Genomic DNA, 26829 nt, shown 5'->3' with positions numbered 1-26829 from the left:
AAATGAGAAAATTACAAAATAAGAGGGGCTCCATCTTCAAGTTCCACCGAACCAAAGGCACGGTGATCTTCTTTGCCTGTACTTTGCGCATGTTGAGCCTTTTAGGATTTCTTCAGAAAGGAATCATTCGGTTTTCAATAAATAATCCTAGTGGAAAATACTCTCGCTTTACCCCACTCTCCTGCTAGAAACACGTTCCAGGAACTGACTTAGCTCTGTTGCCTGCATCATCAGGTTTGACACTCGAAACTGCTGTCTCCAAACGAAATCTTGGGGAGGGGGGGTCCTCAGCCTGAGAAGACCATTTGGCATTTCTGATGGGATTCATTCATGGGTACCTGGGCACACCGGGACGCCTGAGGCAGAGGGACTGACTCACTCAGTGTGCCTCCACGTGGAAACGAGAAAGGAGAAGGCCAAGACAGCCGACTTTGAAAGCCATAGGTTTGCTCTCGCCGGCTGGCGGCTTGGCGTCGCCTTAGTAACTACTACTTCCGGTCGCAACCGGAACTCTAAAAAGCCGCGCTTCCTAAGATGTGCCCACCCCCGTGTGGGCGGAGAGACCCGGTCCCACCCACCCGGCGACCTACCTGATCCCGAGGGTCCCCTGGGACCTCAGGCTCCGCAGAGGACCCACGAGGGAGCGAGTGTGACGCGTGGCTGTGGGTGGGAGCCATGGACGCCTTCATTCGCGTCGCTAATCAGAGCCAGGGTCGGGACCGACTTTTCAGGTGAGTCAGGTGCCGTCGGCCTCCACCCCTGCCCCGTCGGAACCCAGTCTTTCTTTTTGGAGAAAGAGATAATAATAGTTCGGTAAATCGAGGCACGAGGACGCAGCCAGCTCCCATTGGTGGAGTTGAGCCCCGAGACCCCTCTTCCCTAACTCCAGTGTAGTGTGCGTGCCAGCCACCTTCGTGCCTCTGGATGTGACAGCAGCCCATGAGTCCGTATCTCCTAACTTTCCCCAAGAGAGGAAATCTTTCCTAGGGATTTCTTTTCTAGAGAAACTTTGTGTTTCTTTTGTACCTAAGGAAGCTGAACACCTGTGGCTTGGAGCGCCGGTGAAATACGGAAAGACAGTTTTATCTTCTTCATCTTTTTGGAGAATAGCAAATGTTAAAAAGCTTTGTAAACTGTAAAATGTACTAGGGAGAAAGTGTTTGAACAATACCTCCAAAGTACGTGGTGTACTTTTGAAATCACCAGTGAGTGTTTAAAACTAATCCTCCTTAGAGAGAGAGAGAGAGAGAGACAGACAGACAGAGACAGAGACAGAGACAGAGAGACAGGAGATTGATTAGTCTGAGGGGAAAAACATAGGAGTTTTATTCTAGGTGTTTAAGTGTTTAGCTACTAATGTAAACTAAACCTACATGAACATAGAAAAGTCCTAATGAGACTTGTGGAGACCGCCTACAGACCCTTCATTGCAGCCCTATGGAGGAAATACTTTAATATACCAATTTCACATATAGAGAAACCGGAGCATGGAGGTTAAGAACTACGGGGCAGAGCCTAACGGTGCAAGTGCACACAGTTGAGTCCAGAGCCCACCTCTTCACTCAGCCACGCTGCCCTCTCTTTAACTTGATAGATTTTCAAAATGGTTCAAAATACACATACTTCATTAAAAGTCAAAACATATCATTTTCGTGTGCCCAGAATGTACCCTACACTGTCTTTTAATAAAACAGTAATTTAGGATGCATATATTCAGCAAAATTTTATTTCCCAACCCTTTTAAGGATCTGCATAACCATGAACAAACAAGCAAACTAGCATTCCTAAGCTAATGCCTTGTTTTCAGACCTACTCCTCTGGGACCAAATCTGAGAGAGGAAGATGACATGAGCAGTTTGAGCCCTCGGGCCAGAAAGTGAATTCAGTCTCCTTGTTCTAAGACAGTTGGGACCAGCACCTACTGAGTTTTTGTTTTTGTTTTTTGTTTTTTCAAGACAGGGTTTCTCTGTATAGCCCTGGCTGTCCTGGATTTGCTTTGTAGACCAGGCTGGCCTCGAACTCACAGCAGTCTACCTGCCTCTGCCTCCCAAGTGCTGGTGCACCACCACTCCCAGCTTTTTGTTATTTTTGGCATCTACTGATTTCTGTTTATTGTTCCTTTGTTTTGTTTGAGACAGGGTCTCTCTATACAGCCCTGGCTGACCTGGAATTCTTTATGAGACTAGGCTAGCCATGACCTTAACAGATATCTGCCTTCCTTTGCATCCTGTGTGCTGGGAATAAAGTGTGCACCACCACACCAGGCCCAGCACCTGCTTTTCTTAAGTAGGCTGCAGATGCATTTAGATGTCCTGGATTTTGATTTGTTACATTTATTGCCATGTCACTGTTACCATTGTTACTGAATGTACAATATTACTAAACAGTTTCATATAAAATGCTAATTGGTTTTGAAGGACAAACAGTAGAGCTGCTAATTTGTATACTGGTGTGTATTTGGTTCTTTAGTTTAAAAAAAAAAAAACTAAACACTGAGGCTGGGCTTTTCCTTGTTTCTGGAGTTTGTTTCCTGTCACATAAGTAATAAGTAAGTTTAACTATGTGGTAGAAAGGTTCATTTTGGAAATCTGAAAATAGCAAATCGCAACAGTGGACCTCTGTGGGGCTGAGCGACACCTCCAAGCACTTTCTCACTTTGGACACTTCCATATCTCTGTGCCAGCAAAGGGCTTTGGGGGAGCATAAGTGTGGAGCCCTCTTTCCTAACCTTTGTGTTGCATTTCCATTGCGCGCTCACCCTTTGGCCCTCCTGTGCAAGGACTATTACAGAACGCTGCTTTTGTAAGAGCCTCCACATGAGAACCCTTCCCAGAATGTCTGCCTCAGCACCATGCTTCTCTCCGCTTCCGGATCATGTGTCTCTCCTTCCCTTCGTGGATCACATTTTATTTGGGTTGTAAGCCATTTTCCTCATTTTTTTTTTTTTTCCATTTCAGAGCCACTCAACATGCATGCATGCTGCTTAGGTATTTGTTAGAGTCTAAAGCTGGCAAAGAGGCGGTGGTAATGAGACTCAAGAGTCTGGAGGCCAGCGTGAGCACTGGCCGTAAATGTAAGTACTTGTCTCTCAGGGACAGTGGCTTCTGGTTTAAAATCCTTAGCCTTGCACCCTGGATTTTACAACACACTTCCAGGGTCTTCACTCCCACGCACCCAAGGCTACGATGACGCTGACAGTAACCCTGCCTGGTGACTCTAAAGAGCCCAAATGCTTTGCTGGAGACCAGTCACAGATGCCTTCCTCTGTTCATATCTGGTGCCATACCATAATATCCTCCTGCATAACCACAGCCAGTGGGGCACACGATAGCTAGTTCACATCAGTTCTCAGAAGGTATTGGCAATGAACTTTGGAAAGCCATATCCTGGACCACAGGCGTTTTCCTCCTCATCTGTTGAGGATTAGCGGAGGAGCTGAATGAATACGCTTTCTTAGACTGTTTGCCAGGTAGTTTCATGTGAAGGGACAAGAGCGAAGGCGGGGTTTCCACTGACGGATACACTTCCTTACAGATCATCCTGGGAAATCCCATGCTTCTCATAGCGGTTGCATGCCTGACTCCACCATCTGATGAAAAGCACATATTTCAACAGTAGATGAGCAGATACATTAAGATGAGATGTAGATCATCCCATAGTGATGAGCAGTTTTGAGTACCTGCTTCATAAAGGTGTATTCCTCAATTTTATGGGACAGATGAAAATCACATGTTATAAATGATTCTTAGTGCCGAATATGGCTGGGGTAGAGGGAAAAAAGTATTTTGAAGGAGGTAGGATTTAAGTTGTGGCTGGGGAGAAGCAAAGTATTCTGAAAGGGAGGTTCCCCTAGCAGAGGCTCAGGACCGATAGAAGCAAACCTTATCCTGGAGGATCAGTGTCAACCAAAAAACCATTTTGCAGAGAGAGACTTGAAGAGAGTTAGGAAGGCTTTGGGTAAGATTTTTGGATGGTTTTGGAGGCCAAGGTTAGAAATTCTGTCATAAATTCTCTGGCATGTCATTGCTGAGGTGCCCTTTAGAGCTTCTGTAGTCTTGAAAGCCCAGAAGGTACTTACCCAGTGCCATCCAGCCAACTGGCGCAAGAGCAGGAATGAGAACCCGACACTCCAGTTTTGAAACAGCCATTTCATGTACTGCTCTGTGTTAGTTCCTGGGAGATTAACGCCAAGTCCTCTTCTGAGACTGTAAGTGTTTGGAGAGTAGCTGCTTCTGGGCTGTTACTAAGTCAAATACCCCATCCCTGGGTGCCCAGTAAATAGCTGTGCATGGATGACCACTAGTTGACGACCTGCGTGCTTACATAAGGACTGGCATTACAGTGGCCGATCGCTTCATCTAGGAGCTCCACGTGACTTCTGATCACCACAGCCACTCAGTCCTGCCATTTAGCCAGAGAAAGGTGGGCTAGAATGCTAGTCAGGTGATAATGCTGCTTTTCCCAAGGCAGCCTTTTGATGGCACTTTAGCCACTGTTTTATTGCTCTGAAGAGACACCATGATCAATTTAATTGAGGGCTTGCTTACAGTTTCGGGGCCTTAGTCCGTTATGATCATCATGGCAGGGAGCATGGGGGGGCGCATGTGGCGGCTGGGGCATGGCGGCTGGGAGGTGTGGAGCTGCAGAAGTAGCTAAGTACATATTGACCCTGGGGGCTGGGGGAGAAGGAGGAGGAAGGAAGGAAGAATAAGGGGTAGGGAGCAAGGGGGGCAGGAGGCGGCTGGGGAATGGTGGACAACTGGGCCTGAAACCCACACCCTAGCGACACACTTCTTCCAACAAGGCCACACCTCCTAATCCATCTAATCCTACCAAAAAGTTCTGCTCCCTGATGCCTTGGTGGGGGGCAGGGGGCACAGGGTGAGACCATTCTTATTTAAACCAACACCTATGGGAAATCAAATGTATAAGGATGTTGAACCTGGAAGTCATGTGAAGTGCTCTTCTCCTTCTGAAGTACGGAGGTTAGTACACACCTATGATTGACCTTGCCTGGAATATACTGGAAATGAATGCTAAGGCCCTCCTTGGAATGGGGGTGATAAACTGTAACGGTCACTGTCTTTTGGACTTTGCAAGATCACGCTAGGGCTTCTTTCCTCAGCTAAGACTAAGCCTCCGTAGCTCCTCACCGGGCTTCTGCCTCCCATTAAGTACTAATAAAGTATTGCTTCTGTGGGGTCTCTTTGCAGGGTTCAGACTAGGCAACGTGGTCCATGCCATCCAGGCAACTGAACAGAGCTTCCAGGTCACTGACCTCGTGCCCCGCTTGTGCCTGACATTAGCCAACCTGAACCGTGTGGTTTATTACATCTGTGACACTGTCCTCTGGGTGAAAAGCGTGGGTCTTACCTCTGGGATCAACAGAGAGAAATGGCAGATGTGGGCGGTCCGCCACTACTACTATTTCCTCCTGCTGAACCTGGTCCGGGATCTATACGAAATCTTGCTGCAGATGGGACACATTGCACGTGACAGAGCAAAGAGAGAGAAACCATCCCAGGACCCTCCTGAGTATAGCGTGCTTAATGAAGAAACCGAATGGCTGCAGTCCTTTCTCCTCCTCCTATTCCGATCTCTAAAGCGACACCCTCCCTTGCTCCTGGACACAGTGAAGAACTTCTGTGACATCCTGATCCCTCTGAACCAGCTTGGGATCTACAAGTCCAATCTCGGCGTCGTAGGATTTGGCGGTCTCGTGTCCTCCTTGGCTGGCCTCATCACTGTAGTGTATCCTCAGTTGAAACTGAAGACCCGCTAGGGTGCCTAGAGGCTTTAGAGCTAACTGTTCAGTGGACCAAGCATTTGTTTTTGTCATGATGTCTGCTGTTCTTAATTGTTTTAATCATGTGAGCACCTTACCCACCTGTCATGTGAAGTGGGACCAACAGCGGAGCGTGATGACTGGCACATTTTTTTTTAATGCTGCAGTAACTTCTGAATGTTTTCCTACAGCTAACATCACTGAGCATCTTTTGTGTACATAGTAAGAGCTTAGTGTTTGCTGAATGAATAAAGATGGGAAGAAAAGAAATCATAAAAGGCCCTTGATGGGTCCTCGGTTTCACAGGAGCACATCGAGCTGGTGTTCAGTACCCCTGGCTCCAGTTACAGAGGGGAGCTGGGTTAGAGCCCCGGCCATTGCTGTGGTTGTGTCCTTACGATGTCCAGAAGTAGACTCCGTAAAGCATCAGTCTCTTCGTGGTGTAAGTCGTGTGTATGAGTGGAAGCCTCTCAGTGATGCTGTGAGTAAGCAGCTGAGAGACTGGACGTGAAAGTAGGTAGGAGGTCACTGGTGCCTATTATGCAATCCATGACAGATAAGGAAATTGACATTAAAAAACAAAACTGATAAGCAGAGATTGGTTCTGATTCCTTCCGAGATATTTCCTGTGCCATCTCATGACCTTCAGCAGCCATTTCCAGGCTCCCAAGTCCCCTGCCTTCTTCCCCTCCCACCTGGCCTGGAACTTTAATTGATGCCTTCTGTTCTAGTCTATGAAAATCAAAACAATCTAGACTTACCCAGATTGGCTTTCTTTAAAGCTACATGAACTTTTGGGCAATTCCACAGTAATTTTCATCAAAATAAGAGAATTAAAAGCTTCCCGTCTATGAATGCAGGAATGTCAGTTTTCTGTGATAAATCAGATTTATGAGGACAGCTAGGAGGGAAAACAGTATGGCCAGTAACGAGGACATAGGGATGCTGAGTCAGTGGCATTGCCCATGCTCGGTCTTCCCCTGTTAGTCTTCCTACCCTGAGCGTGGTTGGTTTAGGTGTATCGAGTGGGGAGACACTGGCCAGCAGGTTGGCCAGTGTCTGCACCTATAAAGCCGTGTGTGTGTGTGTGTGTGTGTGTGTGTATGAGAAATAGGCACTAAATAACTGCTTCCCATAAATGTGATGAAGATTCCTGAAAAGTGGACTAAGGTCCTTGGCACTCTATTTTTAAAGTGATAATATGCTTTGAGAAAACTGGGGGATTTTGAGAGAAATTATTAAAGTGGCTAAAATAAGGCACATCTAAATGACTATTTGTACTGTAACACATTATTTGTGTCTAATAAATATTTAGATAAAATTGACTAGTGCATCTGTGAATGCATCTGGAGTGGAGTCCGTGGGAGCTCAGGGCTGTCAATGTGCAGCCTGGGAGGAAGGCGCAGGGACTCTGTCAAGGCTCTGGGCTGAGACGTTCCCTTATAGACCTGTCCAGACCACTCCTGCCAGCGTGCTCTCCACTAGCCCAGCAGTGGCTGGCTGCCTTCTTCCTGGAGAAGCCTGCCTTGAGTGCTCGACAGTGTTTGTAAGGATCTGCTTTGGTACTTTGGGCCTTACACATTAGAGAGGTGGAGAACTGCCTTCTTTTAGAGTCTGTGTAAACCTCAGTGGGGCCCTGTCACCCCATCTTTGCATCTTTCTCTTCAACTAACCCTCTCTACCTGGGTTCACATTCATGAGGGGTTTCAAAAACTGAAAAGCCCTGAGGGGCTGCACTGACCAGCCCACTCAGTTGAACATTGCTGCCGAGTGCTGACTCAGCATGTGTCTAGGGGACCCTCCTGTGCACCAAATGGCCAGGATCCCTGCTCTCCTGTAGTGGAAGGAGGGGAGCAGCCCCAGATAGCTCATGCCCCATTGCCCTGTCGTGTCGCCCATTGCCCTGTTGTGTCGCAGAACTGCCTTTCACCCTTCCCCTAGGATTTGCCTGCCTTTCCCTTCTCACCTCTCACCCACATTCTAGAATCCCTTCAGAAGCAGCCAAAGGACCAGCTTTGTCAGCAGAGCTTTTAGGCACAGAGCCCTATATCCCCTCTGGCCCAAAGCCACTGCCTGGGACGGCAGACTGCCCTTTAGCCTGGGCTGTGTCCAGATTCGAGCCTCCTAGATCATTTGTCCTGAACCTTGAAGTGAGGGCAGAGGCCACTTTACACACTTCCCTTCTTCCCCACTGCTGTCTTACAGCTTAAAAGCTCAGACCAAGATTAATAAGTACCAAATATATTTATTCCATCTTTCGGAAGCTCCTTGCCCCACACTCCTTCCTTTATTGGTGTCTTGTTCCCTGTTTCATTATATTAAGGATAAAATTTACGACCAAGGATTTATATGTAGTTGTTTCTCACATCATTTTTTCATTACATTTATTTATGAATTAGGGGTGTGTATGTGTGTGTACACTCATGTGTTCAAGTGTCACAGCATGCATGTGGAGGTCAGAGGGTATCTTGTCAGAGTCAATTCTCTCTTTCAACTCTGTGGGTCCCAGGGATTGAACTCAAGCAGTTGGACTTGGTGGCAAGCACCTGGAGCTGCTGAGCCATTTTGCTGGCCCTTCCCAGTGCCTTTCCATCCTGTTACCACACTAGCAACATGCACGTCTGCCAAGTAGAAGCTAACAGTGGTGTTGCCTTCTCATTCATTTTGACTAAGAGACCTTTTCTAGTTGGTCTGAAGACACTGGTTGACCCCACAATGTTCCATCAAATTTAATCAAGAACTAAAATTTGGGCTGGGTGTGGTGGCACCCACCTTTAATCCCAGCACTGGGAGGCAGAGGCAGGTGGATCTCTGAGTTTGAAGCCAGCCTGGTCTACAAAGTGAGTCTAGGATAGCCAAATCTACACAGAGAAACCCAGTCTTGAAAAACCAAACCACAACAAAAACAAAAAACAAAACCAAACATTTGAGCTTGAGCTTGGGTTTGAGTCCCTTTTGAGAACTCAAGTGATGAGTGACAAGTGACAAGTGATATATAGTAGTTCTTGGCTGTCTAAGTCCTATTGGTTGCAAAACAAACAAAAACAAACAAACAAACTTGTCAGCACCTTCACTTGTCCAGACTTAGGTGAACAAAGCCAAATGGTTCTCCTTGTTCTGGTGGCATCTCAGGCTAAGTAAAGTTTCATCCCTCCCTCTCTTCTTTCCTCCCTCCCTCCCCCCTTTCCTCCCTCCCATCCCTCCTTACCTCCCCCTTCCCTCTCCTCCATGCTGAAGATCAAATCCAGGGGGCCTTCAACATATGAGACAAGCAAGCATTCTGCCACCAAGCCCCACCCCACAGGCCCTAGATTTTTGAGACACCATTTTACTATTTAGCTCAGGCTACCCTCAAATTATCATTCCTGCCTCAGCCTCCTGGGATTAGCATCGTGTGTCACCACAGTAGCTTCAAAATGCTTTCTTTATCTTCGGAGGTTTACAGGGGTTGAAACTATCCCTTCAGAGCCCAGATAACTAAGAACTCAACTTTTGAAGCTCTATCTTGTCTTTTTTTTTTTTTTTTTCTTCAGATAATTTATCTTGACAGTCACAGACTAGTACACTAAGGTGAACCCCATCCCTGTGTGGGCTTGAATCGCGCTGCTCAGTCTCCTCTGTGATAGCAAATAAGAAAGGACAGAGATATGCTTGAACACTGTCTCATAGAAGTTTTATCGGGAAAAGGACCAAAGATCACAGAATTACATGGAACTTTCTGTTTAGGAGTTTAATGACACATATACCAGTGGCTTCTTTATGGAAAACAATTTTTGTCAATTGAGAGCCAGAAATTTTCTGGAACTATTGTTTCGGGGCTCTGGCAAATGCCTCCTTCAGCCCCGAGAGCCACTTCTTTATTGTCTAAGCATCCTCTGTAGAAGTTAGGATGAGCCGGGCATGGTGGTGCACACCTGTAATCCCAGCACTCGGGGAGACAGAGGCAGGCTTAGCTCTGTGAGTTCGAGGCCATCCTGGTCTACAAAGTGAGTTCCAGGACAGCCAAGGCTACACAGAGGAAACTCTTTCACACACACACACACACACACACACACACACACACACACACACACACACACAAACCCCAAAAGCCAATGGGCTGGCCCAGTTTTCTCTTCCTCTTTGCCCTCCTCCAGCTGGGAGGTCTGAGAGGCATTGCCCAAGATTCCCTGCCGTGGCTGGAGGTGTTCTTGTGGAGGAGACGTTCTGCAGCTGGGTTTTCTGAGACTGAGGTGGCTGTCAGCTGCAGTGAGTGTGGGGTCTTCGGGTGTCTGCCTTACCTGCTGCCTTCTCAGTGTTGAAGGCAAGGAGCTGAGAGAAAGAGCAACTGGGGAAATAACCAACGAGTGTTGAGATCTGCAGGGAGACCACTGAGGAAAAGATGAAGAGTGAAAGACCAGGGGCACAGAGTGACTGTTGGCTTACGCAGAAGACAGTTCTTTGAGAGAAGGCTTAACCTAGCTGGCAATAGAGGGAAACAGGAATTAAGTAGGACTTTGTCACGAAGAAAAGACTTATTCTTCAGTCTCTTTCAGACTCTCACTTAAGAGGCCCAGACTTCCTCCTTAACCTTTCCTCTCATCTCATTATCTCTATCTCATTACCTACATTTTCATTTATCTTGAAGCCCTTAAAAGAAACACCAATTTTGAGCAGAGTATTTTGAGCAGAGTATGGAGCTCATTTCAAGCGGACTAGGAGACCCGTGGTGTTGGGACTGCAAGGAGTAGCCTCTTGTAATGTGACATTCACCCTCCAACCCAGGACAGCTGAGCTCCCAGAGGGCTAGTGGGTGGCTGTGAGAGATAGGGAGAAACCCTGAGGAATGCATGCAAGCCTGCGGGCATCTGATGGAGCTGGGATTCTGCTTTGCAGCCTGAAGAGTAAGGATATGGCAATGAACAAGGGCCCAACGCTGCCGGATGGAGACCTCCCTGTAAGTAACCTGGGCTCGTGTAACGTGGAGAGTGGGCAAACAAGGGAGGACCAGTGAGCGGAGAGGGAGGGTCAGGGGACTTCAAGCCAGACACCTACCTTATGTTCCGAATTCACCAACTCTGTCTTAGTGATTCCCACCCTTGCCACCTTTAACAGGGGAGTTTGGGAGAACTGGATAAAAGAGAAGATGGATACAGAGGCCTACGAGCCCTGGAGGATAGGGATGTTGTCGGGGGCCTAAGGAGAGGTGGGAGGAAAGAGACCACCATGTCCTAAACACAGAGGCACAAGACCATCGCCCAGAAGAGCACACACGCCCCACAAAGCCCACGCACTCTGTGTGGCTCTGGCTTCAGCCTGTGACCCTCACCTGCAGTGCACAGCTTGTGCTGCCGTGCGTGGGAATGAGTCGGACAGTCAGTGTGTCCAGTGCTTACCTCTGGCCATTATTTAAAATCATAGTGATTTTAAATAATTCTGATACTTTTGTGTGTTCTTCATATCTTTTGCCAAAGCCTCTCTGATTTGAGCCCAGTTCAGATAATGAAATTAACATGTATGACCCTATAGGAGATAAAAACTCATTCTGATTAGGTTTTAATTAACCTCCTCACTGGGGATGGCTGCCTTGTTTTCTTTCTTTCCTTCTTCTTCTTCTTCTTCTTCTTCTTCTTCTTCTTCTTCTTCTTCTTCTTCTTCTTCTTCTTCTTCAAGACATGGTCTCTCTGTGTAGCCTTGGCTGTCCTGGACTCACTACGTAGATCAGGCTGGCCTCAAACTCACAGTGATCTGCCTGCCTTTGCCTTCCAAGTGCTGGGATTAAAGGCGTGCGGCACCACACCACGCCCAGCCCCTTGTTTTCTACTAACTCATAAGAGAGGTGTAAAGGAGTCACAAGAGACATGAAGCCTTAGCAGTTAGTGGCTTCTTCCATTTTCAGCTTCTCCTTTAGCTGGGGCTTCTCCAATTTTCAGCTTCTCCTTTAACTTTGTCCAAAACAACCCTTGAACACACTGTCCAAAATGTTAAAGAGAATGTTCTCTCATGTAGTCCGAATCCCATCCCAACCTGCAGCATGGAAAGCTAAGTCAGCATGACCTGCTTTGTCCTGGGGCCTAAGCAGCTCTGCTTGGTGGCCCTGCTAATGACCTCCTGTAAGCAGAGCGTGTCGCAGGGTGCATCCAAAGTCACATGGAGCTGGGGCAAATGGCTCAACTCCGGAGAGTTGGCTCACTCTATTTTCTGTATGGAGAATTCTTAACATTCACATGACTAGGCAGAAGAATACAAGGTCCCAGGGATTGTTGACTAATCCCAGTGGGTCTCTGCCTCCTCCTCGCCCAATCATTGCCCTGTCTTTGTTTATTTGGAGGCAATTCCCAAATATTCCACTTCAGACCCGACTTGGAAACAGTCCAACATGGCGACACATGCTTGAAATCTCAGGATTTGGGAAGAAGGGGCAGGAAAGTGAGGAAAATGAGGCCAGCCTTGGTTTCATAGTGAACCCGAGGTCAGTTTGGACAAGATAAGATCTGATCTCCAAAACACACATGCAAAATTAATTAAATTAAGCCTGGCCTTGCTACTTACCATCTATGTGATCTTGGGTAAGTCATATCTCATCTCCAAATCTCAAATACATCAAAAGCAAACTGCTGTAAGAGTTTAGAGCAAGCACCCAGAGCACGGCCTCCAGTAAATGTTGCTTCCTAACACATGTCGAGGATTACTCTCTCACTTGAAGACTGGCTTTTTCCTACTTTCTAAAATTTAATTATGCCACTGTTGGCCAAAAAAATTACTCTGATAAGAGTATGGCAGTCCAATCAGAAGAGATAAACCCACTACACCCCACAGGTTCAGCCTCACTGGAGTATCAACTTTCACATGGAGTGTTGTATTTTAAGAAAGGTCATGCCAGATTTTAGAGTGTCAAGAAGAAAAGGTCACGAGCCCATCACATGGCCCATTTATAAACTAAAATAGAAACTGGCTGGGGCACGGTGTTACACACCTTTAATCCCAGAACTCCGGAGGCAGAGGCAGGTGAATCTCTGTGAGGCCAAGGCCAGCCTGGTCTACACTGAGTTCCGGGACAGCCAGAGCTACATAATGAGACCCTGTATTGAAACCCCCCCAATTTTTTTTTTAACTTATACATTCTACAAGGTGCAGCCCATGCATGGCTCATTTCTCCAGGGCTAGGCTTTCAAGCAGGTACTAGGGAAATAGAGGACATTCTGCTGGAAGAAAAAGGAAGTATACACATAATCAGAGCAGGCTGGCAGATGTAGAGACAGCCCAAGGACAGACACAGTCACAGTGGAGGGAAGTCAAAAGTTGGTCACCGTGACACATGCTTGCAATCCTAGCCTTGGGACATTGGAGTCAGTAGGATGGGGAATTCATGGCCATCCTTAGCTATGTAGCACTCTTAAGTCCAGCCAGGGCTCACAGAGGAGATGATAGTGAGAGAATAATATTCTACCAAGCAGAAAGGGATGTGGGAGGGGAGGGGAGGGCAGCCTATTTGGCAGCTGTCCAGCATCCATAGACATGGGTCTAGCATCTCAGAGAGACCTTGAAAATGTTTAGATGAAGCTACCAGTTAAAGGTGGACTAAAACTCCAAACAGGTACATTAACTTGCTCTCTGCAGTCAATCTAAGAGGGGTGAGCTGGGAGGGGGATGGGATTTAGCTTGGTCCCGGAGAACACAGATTGCTTTAGGAGGTCTCCAGAGTCTAGGTAGTGACCAGGAAGACATGGCAGACTGGCTTCGTTTTCCCTGTGGTCTTCCTCGTGGCTTCTGACTGAGCCATTTGGAGACCCCTTGCTTCCCTTAGCCTCACCAACGGCATGCGTGACTCTAGCTAGGGTCAGCTCCCAGGGACGTTGACTGGACGTGGGAGGACCTGACTCTTTCTCCGCTGACAGGAACAGGAGAATGTGCTCCAGAGAGTCCTGCAGCTGCCCGTGGTGAGCGGCACCTGTGAATGCTTCCAGAAGACCTACAACAGCACCAAGGAAGCGCACCCCCTGGTGGCCTCTGTGTGCAATGCCTATGAGAAGGGCTTACAGGGTGCCGGCAACCTGGCTGTCCGGAGCATGGAGCCGGTGGTCCGCCGCCTGTCCACCCAGTGTGAGTCCCCGTAGAACTCCGTGGCGGCCCGCCTGTCCACTGATACTCCCCGCATGTCTACCTGTGTGCTTGTCAGTCTGTCTGATCATCTCACAGCTTGTTTGTCCACCTCCCTGGCTACTTCCCTTGCTTGCCTGCATCCGACATCCCCCCCCCCCCCCCCCCCCCGGTCCTCCACTCCGCAGACATGGAGACAATCATGCAGATCTCTTTGAGTCCATATTTGCCTCAGCTGTCGCCTAGCCTAGGGTGTCCTAGGTTAACAATGACAGCCAAAGAATGTTTGGGGCGGGGGGAAGATGGGCAGATCTATGTGAGCAGTGGTGAGAGCGGAGCCAGTAAGAGGACATTTAGCCACGCCAACAAAAGCAGCAGCATCACAAACCAGCAGAGGCTTGCAAGAAAGCTAGCCTAGCAGTGCCAAAGGCAACAGGAAAAAGAAGACCCATTCACCCAGCTGATGATAATACCAGCTCCGGACAGGTGGGGGTAGCAGAGAGCTACTGGGGGGCAGAAACAAGGGTCCCTCCAGAAGAGCCTTACCAGGCTCACCCTGTCTCCATTATTATTCTGTCTCCATCTAAAAACACGGTCTCTAAGACTTAGTTCTTGGCAGAGTTGAGGGAAATCTCAGCAGCGCTCAGAAGTCTAGCATCTTCTACCATCCTCGTGGAGACTTGTGGGTATGTGAGAATTATAGCCAGCAACCAAGCAAGGAAGACGTAAAGGCTCCATTTCAAATCCACTGTCACATAAATGGCCCTAGTTAAATACAGTAGGTGACAAAGCAAAACAAAAATGACAAGAACACGAGAAACGGACATGGGTGTTTAAAAGGGTGAGAGGGGACTATGAGAAGATGCAGGGATAAGAGTGAGAAAAGTGCATTATATGTGTGCATAAAGTTGTCCAAGAAAATTTACTCGATTATTGATAATAATTTTTATTTGTTTTTTGAGACAGGGTTTCTCTGTGTAGCCCTGGACTCTTTGCAGACCAGGCTGGCCTCGAACTCACAGCAATCCACTTGCCACCATGCCCGGCTGATAATAAATTTTTTAAAAACGTCACAGGCCTTTGGCTAGCCCTCCTGGAAGCCCTCATTCTGTCCAATTGTTGCTTGAAAGAAATATGAAAGAGTATTTATAAATACCCTTTAAATCTGTGCCTTCCTTGCCGGGTGTGGTGGTGCATGCCTTTAATCCCAGCACTCAGGAAGGCAGAGGCAGGTGGATCGAAGTGAGTTCGAGGCCAGCCTGGTCTACAAAGTGAGTCCAGGACAGCCAAGGCTACACAGAGGAACCCTGTCTCAAAATAAATAAATAAATATCCGTGCCTTCCATGACCTTGATCACAGAGACTGAGTCCTCAGCCGACCCTGGGCAGTCTCTCTCTGAGCCATCTGCATCTTCTAATGGTTTGTCTCACTCCCTAAGGGCGGTGTCTTTCTCTTCCTTGTGGCTACCATTAACTCTCAGCCGTCTTGACAGTTGAGGGTTAAAGCTGATTTGAGGGACAGTCTGGAGCTGTTCTAGCTGTGACTGAATTTGCTATCTCCAGGACTAAGCAACCCTGGTCCCACTGAGGCCAGTGCCAAGGCCGGTGCCACCTGCCTCACTTCCACATGGGTCCTCCTACCACCTCATGTCCTTCGGGAGACTTGGCCAGGGAGGCAGAAAGGAATGAGACTCATTAACAGGATGATTCACAGACCTGCCATCAATCACTTCCCACTGCAAACGTGCCCATCCAGGCACAGAACTACAGAGGCTGATGGTTCTGACTCCTGACATGAGGGGCCAGCAGAGAGCTACTGCCCAGGGACCTGAAGATTAAATAGGATCCTGTGAGCCTTGCCCCTGTTACCCCAGCGGTAGGATTTCGCTAAGGCCAAGCGCTGTGCAGGTGCAGATGTGAGGCCTTGAGTACAGGCCTCCATTCCACTCCAAACTGATCCTGCTCTCCAGGAATCATAGTGCATGTGGGCTGAATAGAGCAAAGACTCTCTAGTCCCCAGATGCCCTGGAAGTAGCAGGGCTGCGATCTATGGGTCCCAATGTATGTTCTTTGAGACTTTGTACCTTCTTCGAAGACACTATTAGCTCCTCAGGAGGGGGTAGGGATCACCCCAATGTGGCCCTTCCCTTTCAGTCACAGCTGCCAATGAGTTGGCCTGCAGAGGCCTGGACCACTTGGAGGAGAAGATCCCAGCCCTTCAATACCCTCCAGAAAAGGCAAGTGCTCCCTATACTCTGTTGGGACCTCCTCTCGGGAAGGAGAATAACCACTGATGCCCTGGCTGTGCAACTGTCTGTGCTCATGGGGTGAGCATCTCTTAGGCAGGTGGAGACCCCTTTTCCTCTTCCTGCATGGCCAGGTAGGATCAGGGGGTGTCTGGAATAGCAGGCATATGCCTTGGATAAGTTCACATAGCCACTTTTCATGCTCTGCAAGGAGAAGGAAGGGTTAAAGCCAACGTGGCCCTTCCCTAATTCCACAGCCTTCTGATCCCATGGTCCTGGGATCTGGGACTCTGTGACCTTGCACAGAGCTACCTAAGCCCTTCAGTCCCACCCATTGGGATCTCAGGAATACACACCCAAGCCTTTATGGACTACAAGACTAAACAAGTCACTTGCCCCTGGCCACACCTTTATCTATGGTTATCCAGTGATGGCTTCAATAAGGCCTATGATCTCATCTGTTTTACTGACCAACCATCAATTTGTCTACAAATCTCCCCTGTACCCTGGCCTTGCCAACAGCCACGGCATGGAGCCCTCTCAGGTCATCCTTGGTGATGAGGCTTGCTATCCACATTGTACAGATGAGCAAACAACAGCCTGAGGTGGCGGCCACCAGGGGGCAGGCCTGCCAGTCACCTCTTCCCTAGTGCTCCAGTCAAAGTCTAGTCTTTGTCACAGAGGAGCTCCCAGGCAAGGTCTCAGGAGGAAGAAGGCTAATTATTCCAGTATAAAACTTGTATGAGGACCAGCCATATCTATCAGTCAGTGTGAACAGTGTGCTGAGGGAAAGGCAGATGGAGGGTAAGGGCTTCAGAAGAGGGGTGTGACTGAGGGTATCAGAATGGGTGCCAGCAGGGACAGTTTGGGGACTATCCTCCCAGGCTGGATCTTCACTAGTGTGGAGAAGCCAGGAGATGCATGTGGCTAGCACAGCAAAGGTGGGCCTTTTCTTTCCCACATATTCTTGCTGGTCCCTGAGTCTTTTTAATTTTTTCCCCCTTACTTATTTTGTTTTTTTGTTTTGTTTTTTAAGATTTACTTACTTATTATTATGTATACAGTGTTGAAGAGGGCATCAGATCACATTATAGATGGTTGTGAGCCACCATGTGGTTGCTGGGAATTGAACTCATGACCTTTGGAAGAGCAGTCAGTGCTCTTAACCACTGAGCCATCTCTCCAGCCCCCTTATTTCAGCTTTTTTAAAAGACAGGGTCTCATACTGTAGCCCAGGCTGGTCTGGAACTCAGTATGTATTCAAAGATAGCCCCAAACTCATGATGAGTCTTCTGCTACAGTCATCTGTCCTTGTAGTACAAGTGTATGCTGCCATGCTGCCATGCTGCCATGCCTGGCTCTAGACCTCTAAATGGTGCCCTCTGGGGAGCTGGGCCTGTGAGCAGTTCCACATCCGTGACAATCTCCTAACACTTCTCAGATCGCTTCTGAACTGAAAGGTACCATCTCTACCCGCCTTCGAAGTGCCAGGAACAGCATCAGCGTGCCCATCGCAAGCACTTCCGACAAGGTCCTGGGAGCCACTCTGGCTGGCTGTGAGCTTGCCTTAGAGATGGCCAAGGAGACAGCGGAATATGCTGCCAACACCCGAGTTGGCCGACTGGCCTCTGGAGGGGCTGATCTGGCTCTGGGAGGCATTGAGAAGGTTGTGGAGTTCCTCCTGCCGCCAGACAAGGAGGAGTCAGGTATCTGCCTTCAGACTGGCTGGCTGCCCTGGGAGCCAGCTGGGCACTCATCGCCTGAGGATGGGAAGGGGGGGAGGGGCAGGACACTACAAGTCTTGTTGGCCTTGCTCTGAGATAGGGAATGCCCTCAGAACCTTCAGACGATTCCCCAGCCCCCGCCCCAAATGGAAGAGGGAGAGTGAGCTTGGTATTGGCTAGCACCACTGGGGTCACGGTAGAAAACAACTGTTTTCCAGCCCAAGGCCCATTTTCTACTTTGGTTCTTTTTCATAATGTTATGTGTATGAGTGTTTTGACTGCTTGTATGTGTATGCTATGTGTGTGACTGCTGCTTGCAAAAGCCAGAGGAGAGGCCACTGGATCCCCTGGAACTGGAGTTACAGACGTTGAGGGCCACCATATTGGTGCTGAGAGTTGAATTCAAGTCCTCTACAAGAGTGACAGGTGGCCGGGCTCAGTGGTGCATGCCTATAATCCCAGCACTCTGGAGGCAGAGGCAGGCAGCTCTCTGTGAGTTCGAGACCAGCCTGGTCTACAAAGTGAGTCCAGGACAGCCAAAGCTACACAGAGAAACCCTGTCTCAAAAAAACAAAACAAAACAAAACAAAAAAAGTGACAGGTGCTTGTAACTGCTGAGCCATCTCTCCAGGGCCCTCGGTCCCTCTTTGACCTCTTTCCTCCCATATCTTTCTCTAGCCCCTTCGTCTGGCCGCCAGCGGGCCCAGAAGGCTCCTAAGGCCAAACCAAGCCTCATGAGGAGGGTGAGCACCCTGGCCAACACTCTTTCCCGACACACCATGCAGACCACAGCCTGGGCCCTGAAGCAGGGTCACTCTCTGGCCATGTGGATCCCAGGTGTGGCACCCCTGGTGAGTGTCTGCTCCAAGCTCTGCCAGGCCCTGCTCTGTGGGTTTCCTGGTCCCTTCTGAGTTGGAAATACCCTTCAAGCTGGGCTGGGACTTTAGACATAAAGACATAAAATCTTAGGGTGGTAGGGTGTTTGTCCAGGCCATGGGAGAAGAGAAAGGACAGAACACACACTGAGGGGTGGTCCTGCCCCACCCCCTTCTTCCATCTCCCCCATCCTCCACCAGAGTCTCCCTGACTCCCAGCCTTCATGACCTCAATGGGTCTCTTATGTGGGCCTCCCCACCCCCACTGGCTATTGAAACAGTAGAAGTGTTAACATAAACAAACAAAATGATAAAAACCCCGTTTGTTCCAAGGACAAGAGTCCCATCAGCCCTCATCCTTGGCTGTGCAGATTTCATCTTTTCTTCTAGGGTTTCTGGATTCCTCAGCACACCCAGGCAAAGCTGCTTCTCTGTCTATCTTGATACAGTTAGATTGGATTTAAAAAAAAAAAAAAAAAAAAGGAATTTAGTGAGAAACTAAGTTGGAAAAAAAAAAGGAAAAGAAAAAGAAAGGAGAGTAAAAGCAACATTAAAGTCAGGCATGTTGGCACATACTAATAATCTCTACATTTGGGAGGCAGAGGCAAGTTTGAGACCAGTCTTGTCTGTGGAGTGAGTCCCAGTCTACTCAGAACTGTATGATGGGACCTCATCTCAAAACACAACAAAAGATTCACAAACAAACAGAAAAATGGAAACAAATAAAAAAAATTAGAAAATGGAGATGGGGTCTGGACTGGGCTGTAGCTGGGCAGTAGAGCACTTACTCATTGCCACAGTGCTGGAAGAAGAGAAAGCCTGGAAGTCAGGGGGAAGTGACTACTTTTTTTTTTTTTAAAGATTTCTTTATTTATTATGTATACAATATCCTGCCTGCAAGCCAGAAGAGGACACCAGAAATCATTATAGATGGTTGTGAGCCGCCATGTGGTTGCTGGGAATTGAACTCATGACCTTTGGAAGAGCAGTCAGTGCTCTTAACCACTGAGCCACTTCTCCAGCCCCCCTCTGAGCCATCTCTCGTGAGAAAGGTCCTCTTCCATTAATGATCTTTTAAGTTTTCATTGATTGATTTGGGTTTGTGAGATAAGATCTCATTCGGTAGCCCAGGCTAACCTTGAATTTTGTGTCAATTTGTGAGTGGTTCTCTTTTTCAAATTTTATTTATTATTGTTCTATGTGTCCCTCTCCCCTCAGCCCCTTCTGACATATGGGAAGATGTATATCTTGATGTAAGATGTGCCAAAAGGCAACCTCAGGAGGTTTCTCTCTTGAGAAGCAAGGCGAGGGGGGGAAATTATTGTAAGTTTGAGGGTCAGCCTGGTCTACATAGTGAGTTCCAGCCAGCCAGAGTTACATAGTGAGATTTTTGTCACTATGTCATTTTGTCATATATATATATATATATATATATATATATATATAAATTAAACAAATAACCACAGAGGTTGGGGGTGTAGCTAAAGGTAGGTTCCCTGGATTCCATCCCAACACGAAAAAGGGAAGAATAGAATAAGCCTAAATGGACATGTGGCTGTAAAACTCGGAAGAGAGCCACAGACTGGGGGATACAGGCTGAAGACACATAGGAGAATCTTCGGGGTATTGAAATAGTCTCTTTCTTGATCTGTTATCGTTACATAGGGCGTGCTTACCAAGGTCACTGAGATGTATGCTAACAGTGATGAGCTATTACTGATTAAAATGCTGGGAGAGAGAGGCTAGCTAGATGGTAGCTCAGTGGTTAAAGATGCTTGCTCTTGCAGAGGACCCAGGCTCAGTTCCCAACACCCACGTGGTGGTTCACAGCCACCCAGAACTCCAGTTCAAGGGAATATGAGTTCTCTTCTGGCCTCCATGGGTACCGGGTACAAAGATGGTACACATGCATACATACAAAATGAAACACTAAAAACAAACAAACAAACAAACAAACAAAAAAAAAAAACAGCCTGTGGGGCTGGACCTTGCTCACCACCCTACCCTGCTCCTGTGACGAGGGCTTCACAGCCTAGAGGGTCTGCTGAGCCAGCTGTCTGTTGCCATCCTCCCTCAGAGCAGCCTGGCCCAGTGGGGTGCCTCAGCAGCCATGCAGGTGGTGTCCCGGCGGCAGAGTGAGGTGCGGGTGCCCTGGCTGCACAACTTGGCAGCCTCCCAGGATGAGAGCCACGATGACCAGACGGACTCAGAGGGAGAGGAGACAGATGAGGAGGAGGAAGAAGAAGAATCAGAGGCTGAGGAGAACGTCCTCAGAGAGGTGCCAAAGACAGCGAGAGCCTAAGGCCTCAGGACCCATGGGTGGTGGGGGGCGGGAGCGGTGTGAGAAGTAGAGGAATAGGGTAGAATAAAGAACCCGTCCCCAGATCACCCCAAACTCACAGCCAACAAAGTATCACTGTGTCACCCAGTGGGTTCCACGATATCCACAAAAGTAGGCAGGGCTGGGATCATTGCTCCATTTTTGCAGATGAAGAGACTGGGGTTTAGAGAGAGGAAGTGACATACTCAAGGTGACTACCTACAGCTAGGGACAGACCAAGGCCTAGTTCTCTCTCTGTCTCTGCCTCTGTCATCTGTCCCTCCCCCAATCCCTCCCTCCGTCCCTTAACCCCTGCCCCTTCCATAGTTTTCCTCTAGCTGGGGCTGGTGGTCAGGGAAAGGGTCCCAGGAGCTGTAGGGCAGGGGCTAACAGTTCTCTGGCCCACAGGTTACAGGCCTGCCCAACCCGAGAGGCCTCCTGGGTGGTGTGGTACACACCATGCAGAAGACGCTCCAGAGCACCATCTCAGCGGTGACATGGGCACCTAAAGCTGTGCTGGGCACGGTGGGAAGGATCCTGCACCTCACACCAGCCCAGGCTGTCTCCTCTACCAAAGGGAGGGCCATGTCCCTATCTGATGCCCTGAAGGGCGTTACGGATAACGTGGTAGACACTGTGGTACACTATGTGCCGGTGAGTCCCACCCCGGGGCCACCTCCCTTTTCCCAAGGTAGATTTGACTGAAGCAGAGGCAGTCTCTCCCTTCGTCCAGCCCCCGGAGACCTTTCTCCAACCCTCAGTGTTCAAAACCTTCCTCCACACTGACCTTTCCCCGCACAGAGTACAGACGTTCACGGCCCTGGCCTCAGACCCTTCCCCTGCATTGTGCCTCCCACTCGACGCTAGAGTCCTTGGTCTGTGAGTCCCTAGTGGCCCAACCCTCCCTCTTCATCGCCCAGAAGTTCAGGGCGCCTTGAGCAGTAGGCTGTGCATTCTAGAAACAGCAGCTGGCCCTATGTCAATTCTATCACCAACCGTTAAACAAAACCAAAACCAAAACAAAACAAAACAAAAGGCCAAGGGACAATAATGCCATCCTTTTGGGAGTCCCCGAGACCCTCTCCAATGGAAGTTACAGGTTGAGCAGGCTGACAGAGCTTGGTGGAACAGAAGGTGACCCTAGAGCTGGCCAGAGTTAAGGTTTCTTTAGTCATTGGCACCAAAAGCTTGGCAGCCAGCTTATTTGTATTTGACCCCAAATATATCCATATGTGGAAACTGGGAGGGGTGTCACGCTTCAAGGAAGGGGACTCCCCCCACTACCAGAGGCGATCAGAGTCCTTAGAACCTCCGGGGTCTCCCGGATGCGCCCCACCCCGAAGGCCTACACCTCAGTCTGTGCCCTTATGATGGCCGCCCCCGAGGGAACTAAGCCAAAAGCCACAGAAAGGGCCGTGACTCCGAGGAAAGGGATTCCTAACAAGGGTGCCCGGCTGTCAGCTTCCCAGGCTGTCTCTGATGGAGCCCGAGAGCGAATTCCGCGACATCGATAACCCTCCTGCAGAGGCCGAGCGCAAGGGGTCCGGGGCACGGCCTGCCAGTCCGGAGTCTCCGCCACGCCCGAGCCAGCCCCGCGGTAGCCTGCGCAGCATGAGGGGTCTCAGCGCGCCCTCGTGCCCCGGCCTGGACGACAAAACGGAGACATCGGCGCGTCAGGGCTTCCTGGCTATGCCCAGGGAGAAGCCTGCACGCAGGGTTAGCGACAGCTTCTTCCGGCCCAGCGTAATGGAGCCCATCCTTGGCCGTGCACAGTACAGCCAGCTGCGCAAGAAGAGCTGAGCCGCCTGCGCCCCTCCTCGCCCTGGCCCCACCACCACGGGAGGGTCTTTTCGCCCCAAAGAAACGGAAACCACACTTCCAAGTGGGCCTCTCCTTTAGGGTGGTCCCTTGGGAGCTGGAACCACAACCCCACGATGCTGTCAGGCACACCATTTCTAAAGTACCACCACAGTCAGTTTTTGTTGTTGTTTTGTTTTGTTTGTTTTTGGTTTTTTGAGACAAGGTTTCTCTGTGTTATCGGGGCTGCACTGGACTCCTTTTTAGACCAGGCTGGCCTTGAACTCACAGAGATCCATCTGTCTCTGCCTCCCAAGTGATGGGATTAAAGGCTTGCGCCACCACACCAGGCACACAGTCAGTTTTTAAGGGGCACCAGAGCAGCAATCGACTCTCTCATGGCTTTTTTTTTTTAAACTAGAAAAGCAATTGCTTAATTGAGGTTCTCACTTCTTTAGCAAAACTTGTGGCCAAATGACACCTGACTGGCTCTAAAATTCAGACCTTTTCTCTGTGGACATGTATTGCCAAAAAGTAGTTGGTCAAATGGCAGTTTCTTTTCTTTTTCTTTTTTTCTTGTCTTTCTCCTCCCTCCATTTCTCTTCCCCCCCCTCCTCTTCCCCTCCCCCCCCCTCCTTCAACAATGTCTCCCTACACAGCCCAGTGCTAGGAGATTCACTCTCTGCCAGCTCGTTCTGAATGTCAGGAATTCTCCGTACACTTTTAACGCTGAGCACTTGAGACGCCGTGATTAGAACAGCGAGGTGCCAAAGCCGTTTTAGGTTTATTTAGACGACAGTTCCAGTTTCTGAGTCTCTCTGCGTGCACAGGGGAAGCCTTGGTCCTGTCCTCTATAGCACCGGCTTTTACTCACAGCCGTACTGCCATCGCATCCTCATCCTGCCTCCCGCCCGTGTGGCCACTCTGGAATATTGATACCCCAGATGCTAGGAGCCAGCAATGGTCACCTTTGGCTTAATACGGTGTAATATTATATAGAGCACATATCCATAGTCACCGTTCATTCCGAATCCCTGTTTTGGAAATACCAATACTTGGTCAAACCAGGAATTCATAAATATGCCTGTAACGTTCAAACATTGCCACGTGTGCGTTTTCCTTTATAGATTTCTTGGTTCTCCTCCATAAAAACAGACACAGTTGGGGCTGGAGTGATGGCTCAGAGGCTAAGAGCACTGGCTGTTCTTCCAAAGGTCCTGAGTTCAATTCCCAGCAACCACATGGTAGCTCACAACAGTTTAGAATGAGATCTGGTGCCTTCTTCTGGTATGCAGGTCTATACCATATACATAATAAATACATTAATTAAAAAACAAACAAACAAACAAACAAAAAACCCAGCCACAGTTCAGCGGATCCTTCCAGTTATATGCTATGCTTGGGCAAACATGTATGTATGAACCACTGTTGTTGCTTACACAAGCTGTGAGCGGTGTCCTCTCTGGCTTTTCCCACTCTGCTCAACACATCATTTAAAAAATGCTTATTACATTAAAAAAAGAGATTTGTTTATTTTACTTTATGTGCATGAATATTTTGTTTACATATAAATGTGCATCATGTGTGTGCCTGGTGCTCACGGAGTTTAGAAGAGAGCAGTGGGTCCCCAAGAACTGGAGTTAAATTTGGTTGTGAGCTGCCATGTAGGTGCTGAGAATCAAACCCTGGTTCCTTTGTAAAACCAAAAAGTGCTCTTAATGGCTGAGCCATCTCTACAGCTCCTCAGCTATACATCGTGTGTGTGTGTGTGTGTGTGTGTGTGTGTGTGTGTGTGTGTGTGTGTGTAGTGAGACGGGGTTTCTCTGTGTAGCCTTGACTGTCCAGGACTCCCTTGTAGACCAGGCTGGCTTCAAACTCACAGATGTCCACCTGCCTCTGACTCCCGAGTGCTGGGATTACAGGCTTGCGTCACCACGCCCAGCTCAACTTTGCATACTATCCATCTTTTTGTACCGGCATCAGAAGGCCTCCTGAAGGCTTTGAACTTTTTCAAACCTACTTTATTTCGGGTTCTTTAATGCTTATACCTCCCTTCCAACCCACCTACCCTAGATAAGAGGTTAATGGGAACAGTAGAAGTTGACCATTTTAGACTCAGTTCCATGGAGCGATGGTAGTCAGGATTCCAGCAGACCTGTTAAATAGCAAACCAGCATTCCAGCAAAAGTGACCGCAACCACAACAGCCAGAATCCAGAGCAGCAGTCGGAACCTGGAACCTCCAAGCATTCTCTGGAGTGTTTCTCTTTAGGAATGTGTATGAAGACAGAACCGTATCTATCTCTGGCATGGCTCCATGGGCAGCTGCTGGAAAGCGACACCAGGCCTGGATGTTCAGGAGGGAATGCAGGCTCATCCTGGGGCTCCCTTTCTGTTCTGGGCCTCCCCACCACCCTGGATATCTCCTACCCATGCTAGACCTCCTCACCCACCCTGAGATTCTACTAAACCTGTGTCTTCACTGGTGGATATCTCACAACAATATATTTCTCCAAATAGTTTCGTACCTTTTTTTTTCCTACATTTGATTGAGTTTTTTTTGTTGTTGTTGTTTTTGTTTGTTTTTTTAGATTTATTTATTTAGGTATACAGTGTTTTGCCTGTATGTACTCCAGAATGCCAGAAGAGGGCACCAGATCTCATTATAGGTGGTTGTGAGCCATCATGTGATTTCTGGGAATTGAACTCAGGACCTTGGTAAGTGCACACAATGCTCTTAATCTCTGAGCCATTTCTCTAGCATGATTTGATTGTTTTTAAAAATATGACTTAGCTGGGCATGGTGGCACACGCCTTTAATCCCAGCACTTGGGAGGCAAGGCAGGTGGATTGCTGAGTTCAAGGCCAGCCTGGTCTATAAAGTGAGTCTAGGACAGCCAAGGCTACACAGAGAAACCCTGTCTCGAAAAACCACTTAAGTGGGTGTTCAATTTTCTTTTCCTTCCCTACTCCCCTCTACACCATACTCTCTATCCTCCTTACTCCTTCTGTTCACCTTATCACTCCCTCTTTTTTTCCCTCCTCTCCTTCCCCCTCCCATTCTTTCTTGGTTCTTAATATAGCCGAGGCTGGCCCCAAGCTTGCTTTGCAGCCGAGGCTGGCCTCAAACTCCTGATTCACTTGCCTCCATTTTCCCCAGTTCTGGGGTTACAGGCACATACTATCATGTCTAATAACACCTAATTTTTTTAAACCACAAATATTATTTCAGTTCTTGAGCTAATATGTGGACCCATCTACTTTGAATTGGGGACAGTGATAAAGAGCACAGTCTGAACACTGGGCTAGGCATACTAGGTTGTTCCACGTTGGTAGTGGTGGTAGACATGAACTCATTACCTGCCGACTGGTAAGGGTTAGGGAAACGTCACCTCTCTGTCAAGCCATGAAGTCATATTGACAGTTCTAGTGATGTCTAACACTACTGAATTCTACAATTTTATCACAGCATTAACAGCTTTAGTCTTACTTTCTCTATAACTTAATTACTGTAATTGCTATTATAATTATAATCATAACTCCTCTGAAAAACGTGATGTTTCATCAATCACTATCACCTTCTGAGAGGTCTACACAGGGTTAGTGTTTGTCTTCTTCACGTTCCGAATCTAAGGGAATCTCTCTGTTTGTCTCCGTGGCTGGCTGCTTTGCATTTTGCACTATTCCTGCTCAGTTCTCCAACTGCTTCAGAACGTTTGGCAATTCTATGGCATGTGAGAGAACGCCCTGGTTGCATCTACATTTTCCAATTGTTTTCTTTTTTCTTTTTCATTTTTGAAACAGGGTCTCTCTGTGTAGCCCACATGACAGGAGGTCATACATGTGGAAGAGCATGTCCTTGGTACTGTTGCCTCTGGCTCAACCTGCTGAGGACCACCCCCTCCTCTGTCTGTCTCAACCAGGGCGACAGGGCATGGCCTTATCGGTCCCATCATTTCAGGCTGTGTTTCTAGTCTTTGGAGCTGAGGGTTTTCTCATATAGA

At 48.4% G+C, this 26829-nt stretch overlaps 2 protein-coding genes across 2 annotated transcripts; both read left to right on the top strand.

Moving 5' to 3' along the window:
* The first annotated feature begins 563 nt into the window (after nt 1-563).
* Pex11a (peroxisomal biogenesis factor 11 alpha) lies at nt 564-5900 on the top strand. The gene is made up of 3 exons (XM_051148765.1): nt 564-731; nt 2958-3073; nt 5214-5900. Exons 1-3 carry the CDS (start codon nt 676-678, stop codon nt 5780-5782), a joined length of 741 nt encoding a protein of 246 aa, XP_051004722.1. The 5' UTR covers nt 564-675; the 3' UTR covers nt 5783-5900.
* A 3989-nt stretch (nt 5901-9889) lies between these two features.
* On the top strand, nt 9890-22989 carry Plin1 (perilipin 1). The gene is made up of 9 exons (XM_051148764.1): nt 9890-10033; nt 10661-10721; nt 13663-13867; nt 16019-16101; nt 17552-17816; nt 18513-18685; nt 20787-20987; nt 21438-21683; nt 22491-22989. Exons 2-9 carry the CDS (start codon nt 10677-10679, stop codon nt 22827-22829), a joined length of 1557 nt encoding a protein of 518 aa, XP_051004721.1. The 5' UTR covers nt 9890-10033; nt 10661-10676; the 3' UTR covers nt 22830-22989.
* Nucleotides 22990-26829: the final 3840 nt, after the last annotated feature.

This window comes from Acomys russatus, chromosome 7 (genome assembly GCF_903995435.1).
Source record: "Acomys russatus chromosome 7, mAcoRus1.1, whole genome shotgun sequence".
Lineage (NCBI taxonomy): Eukaryota > Metazoa > Chordata > Mammalia > Rodentia > Muridae > Acomys > Acomys russatus.
This window is presented reverse-complemented; position numbering and strand designations above follow the sequence as displayed.